Source organism: Eurypyga helias, unplaced genomic scaffold (assembly GCF_000690775.1).
Source record: "Eurypyga helias isolate BGI_N326 unplaced genomic scaffold, ASM69077v1 scaffold767, whole genome shotgun sequence".
NCBI classification, from domain to species: domain Eukaryota; kingdom Metazoa; phylum Chordata; class Aves; order Eurypygiformes; family Eurypygidae; genus Eurypyga; species Eurypyga helias.
This window is the reverse complement of record NW_010259543.1, coordinates 113,917-118,585: the sequence shown is the minus strand read 5'-3', so window position 1 is coordinate 118,585 and position 4,669 is coordinate 113,917. Positions and strand designations below refer to the sequence as shown.

Sequence of the window (4,669 nt, the reverse complement as noted above, 5' to 3'; positions counted from 1 at the left end):
GGTCGGAACCTGAAGGAGTGGCTGCGGGAGCAGTTTTGCGACCACCCCATCGAGCACTGCGAGGACACCCGGCTGCACGACGCGGCCTACGTGGGGGACCTGCCCACCCTCAAGAGCTTGCTGCAAGAGGAGAGCTTCCAAAGGTGAGGGGGCTCTCACGCCCTGCCCTCACCCTCCACCGACCTTGGAGACCCTCACGGGGGACGAGGGGGAAACCAGGGATTTTGGCTAGTGACTCCCTGGGGGCGCCGGGCCCCTTTTGTGACTCCCTGGGGCCGCTGGACCCTCAGCATCCCCACAGCCGGTTCCTTTTGGAGACCCCCATCCTCCTCCCTTTTTATGGGAGAGGTATCAGGGTGGGAAAAAGCTCCCCAAAATCATCCCTCCAAATCCTGGGGACTATGCCCCCAAAATCATCCCCCCCATGTCTCCCAGGAGGTAAACTTCGAACGTGCGGTGGCTGCGCACGAGCTCTGTTTGGATCAGGGTGGAAATGTAACACCACGAAAATAGGAGCCGCCGTATAATGGGAAAAACATACAAAAGGGATTACAAGCGAATATAAATGTGAGACACCCTGTGTTACAAAATCTGCCCAGTGCTATGTCTGTGACTGTGGGGATAGTTAATTAATTTTCCTGCCCCATGGAGAAAGCTGCTTAGAGTGCAAAACGTCTCCCAGCCTCAAAAAAAAGGTGTCCTTTCAGCAAAAATGAGAATGAGCCAACCCCTCTTTCTGCCACCTAGGGCTCTCGGGTCCATTGGTCTGAGATTTTTGCCTTATTTTTGCCCTGTGCCATGTGGGAACCCTGTGGCAGCAGGGCCAGGCATTCTTCCTTGCAGGAAAAAGGAAAGCTTGACAGGAGAAAGAGGGTTAGACTCACAGCACTCTCACACAGGTGGTGGAGTGAGCAGAGAAGCGACTTCTCTGAATTTGGTGGGGATACCCAAACCTCAGAGGCTAAAGGAAGCACTTTTATCATAAGACTTGACAGCTGAGGTCTTGATGTGGGGTTTGTACTACCCCTCTTCCTAAAACATGGTTGAAAAAAAAAACAAACCCTATGGTGGCATTGCTCTCCTAGCAAACTCTGTAAACGCTCTGTAAAAAAACCTGCTATCTTCAGTACCGGTTGCATGGGCCTGCATGGAGTGAGCTAGAGGATCAAATCCACTGCTGTGCTGGCTAAAGAGCACTTTCACCAGCCTACATTGGCCTTAAAGAAATCCCTTTCCCTCTGTGCATTCATGCTGAAGGTGATACCCACGGGGATTCACAGAGAATTTGGGAGTGATGTCTGGATGTTTGAGGTTTGTAGGGCTAATCTGAGATCTGGATGAGCACGACAACTTATATAGGTTATTTCAGAGGGGATCTAAGCAGCAGCTAGCCATCTCTCAGTAAATTGGAAAAGGCTTTCACAAGGATGCTAATGGCCTACTTAGGCTGTTCAGTGCAGGATGGCTGCTCCTCCCAAGCTTGCGCCTTGCTGGCAGGGCTGAGTTTCCCTGGATGTGTGCTTATGCCATCCCATGGTGCCTGGCTGCGTGCGATATGTGTGTATACCTGCATTCCTGTACACTGCTCCCCTCCTTCTGTGTCCTCTTGCTGTTTCCCTGCTGCTTTGGTGACTTTCTGCCCCCTCTGGAGCAGCTTGAGTTAAATGGTTGTGGTCCCCGCCCCTGGTCGCTGTTGATTTGGGACATCTCCCTGTAAAAAGGGTGTAGGGAGTATCTTATTCATTCTATTGGTAATTTTGACAAGTTTTGAGATAGGGTTTGTCCCTCACTGTGCATATATGCAGCTCCAGACACAGCAGAGCTGCGATAAAGCCCGTCTTCCAGGCACTACCCCGGCACATGCCGTAGTCTCTGTCTGCCTACATGCAGCACCTCTTGGCAGGAGCTTTTCAGGGCTGCTACAAAGTGCCAAAAATGGGTAGGAAAAGCTTCAAGGGAGCAGTTTGGGCTCACCAGCATCCTCCTCAGGGTCTGGGGGAGGTGGGGTGGTGCGAGGTGGCAGTAGGGCTTCTCTGACCCAATGCTTTTTCCCCCCACCGCCCCGATGCCAGCCGGATCAACGAGAAGTCGGTGTGGTGCTGCGGCTGGCTGCCCTGCACACCGCTGCGCATCGCCGCCACCGCCGGCCACGGTCCCTGCGTCGACTTCCTCCTCCGCAAAGGGGCTGAGATCGACTTGGTGGACGTGAAGGGGCAGACTGCTCTCTACGTAGCTGTGGTCAACGGGCACCTCGAGTGTGCCAAGATCCTCCTGGAAGCCGGGGCTTGCACCACCGCAGCACTCCTGTCTACCATGCAGCACGCGTGGGCCGGGCAGACATCCTCTGGGAGCTGATCAGGTGAGGGCGTGGGAGCAGGCTGGAGGTGGTTGTGGACAGGACAGGGGTGGCTTTACCTCCCTCTTTTCTTTCCTTGGAATCTTTCCCCCACGGGGCTTGGAGAGACATCCTTGTGTCCCCCCATCGCTTGGCTCTGGCAACAGGTCTGCATCCTGCCGTGTGACTCCTGTGCTGGTTCTCCTAAGATGAAGCCCAGGCAAGGAGCCTCCGTTTCTGAGCCCACTATCCACTACTCGGAGCCAAATCTTACAGACCGTCTTCCCTCCCACTTCCATCCCCCTGGCTGAACTTACCAGTGTGGTGGATCCCCCACTGTGATTCCAAAAATTGTTTGGAAACACATCTCTCCTTTGTGTAGCTCTGCTGCTGTGACCATTTTCTGTCCTTGGGAGGAGAGATGCTCGTTGCTGGCGCTGTTCTTGGCTGCGTGGCGTTTGCCCATCACCACGGCACCCTCCGTGGCATCCAATTTAGTCTCCCCTTGCCAGACACCTCACGCGCAGCTCCGTTGAAGGAGTGGCATGTGGGACGGGGAGTGACGGCTCTCACAACGAGGTGATGAGCAGTAAGCTCAGCTGGGTGGTGGGGGGCTGGAGACCTCCAATCCCTCTGGGAACTTCATCAGCAGCACCAGCAGTGAGTGGGCTCGAGGTCTAGCAGTAGGCTGTGCAGATTTGAGTTGCTTCCTCCGTGGCATGCCGTGATCCTTCCTTTCTCCTGAATTAGAAGCTTTTTGTATAAGGGACCGTGCTGAGCAACTATACGGGCCGTTGACACCAAATAATAAGGGATCATAAGGGGAAGATGTAGGTTGTAGAAAGGAATAGTAAAAGAGAAGAAAGTTTATTTGGATTCACACAGAAACACCCTCCAAGGAATCCCTTCGATGACCACAGATGCTGGAAAATAACAACAAACAGGATATGAATAGAAAAATTTCAAAATACTTGAGGGTTTTCTCCTTTCCTTTCTGCTTGTGAGGAAGTTTCATACAAATTTTCATACAAATGCAGCTTTAAGGAGGCTGCCAAGTAGAAAGAAGGGGAGACAGCCCTCTCTCCCCCGCCCTCTCGCTCCTTTCTCAGCAAGCTGAAAGATGCTGGAAAATAACAACAAACAGGATATGAATAGAAAAATTTCAAAATACTTGAGGGTTTTCTCCTTTCCTTTCTGCTTGTGAGGAAGTTTCATACAAATTTTCATACAAATGCAGCTTTAAGGAGGCTGCCAAGTAGAAAGAAGGGGAGACAGCCCTCTCTCCCCCGCCCTCTCGCTCCTTTCTCAGCAAGCTGAAAGGAGGATATCCCCATCGCCACATGCTTGTTGGTACAGGGTTCAGCTCACGTGCTGCATTCCTGTTACCTCCCCTGATACATCCACTGAGGCAGGGTGAAATGTAGCAAATGGTATTTCAGCAGCACATGGAGAGCTGATGCAGTGATTTATGTGTCTACTCTTTGGGATACCTTGCCAGCAATATTAAAAGCAAGATTTTTGGAAAACTTTCAGGATTAAAAATTAACTGGAGTTTGTCCAATATCTTTTTATTAGACAATGTCTCTCCCAAGGCTGCTAAGCTAATACCAAATTGTCAGATTGCCCAAAATTTCAAATATCTCCGAGTACAGATTTCACAGATCTGTTCCATGTTGCTTACTTTAAAATGCAGTCTAACATTACAAAGCTCACTCAGAGATTTTTTTAAAACGTTGATTTAAAGGATTTGGCAGGAGGAATGCAAAGAGGAAGACACTTTTACTGAGATGCAAGGAAATATTTCAGCATATTCAGCTCAAGAGAGCTTCAGTGTCCTGAAGAGAAAGCCCAGCCCAGTCAGGCTTGCTGCAGGTGTCTAAACATCACCTGGTTCTTTTTTTTTAAATCGTATTGTAGCACAATCAGGATTCCTGAATCTTACCACAATTGCTGAACCAGCTAACCAAGCCCATAGGTGAAATTGTATCCATTAATAGTAAATACACACATAGCTGTGGAATGGTGATCCCTTTTATAAGAAGGTGGGTGGAAATATTTATGGTTTCATTGCCGGGGTATAGATTACTTTCCTAACAGCTTGTGATGTGACCATGCTGCCGTGGGACAGGACTTGCGTCGTACTTGCAGTGTAATGGAGGGCTGTATTGAGGATGAGAGGATCCTTTTGCCACGTTTAAAATGATGAAAAGGAGATCTGACAAATCGCCCCAATGCCTCGGGCATATGCTTAACTGTGATAAAAGCAGAATTTTGAATTTTGATTTGAATTTTGGGTTTCCATTGGGAATTTTAATCACAATAAGGGGGCGGGGG

At 50.1% G+C, this 4,669-nt stretch overlaps 1 protein-coding gene across 1 annotated transcript in view; it reads left to right on the top strand.

Annotated features, from left to right (window-relative positions):
• Window positions 1–3: 3 nt before the first annotated feature.
• The window catches only part of ASB1 (ankyrin repeat and SOCS box containing 1), a gene marked incomplete at its 5' end in the record, with an annotated part of 9,360 nt that continues 4,694 nt past the window's right edge, over window positions 4–4,669 (top strand). The window contains 3 exon segments of the mRNA XM_010154667.1: window positions 4–143; window positions 2,073–2,284; window positions 2,287–2,359. Coding sequence (XP_010152969.1) covers window positions 4–143; window positions 2,073–2,284; window positions 2,287–2,359 — 425 coding nt within the window.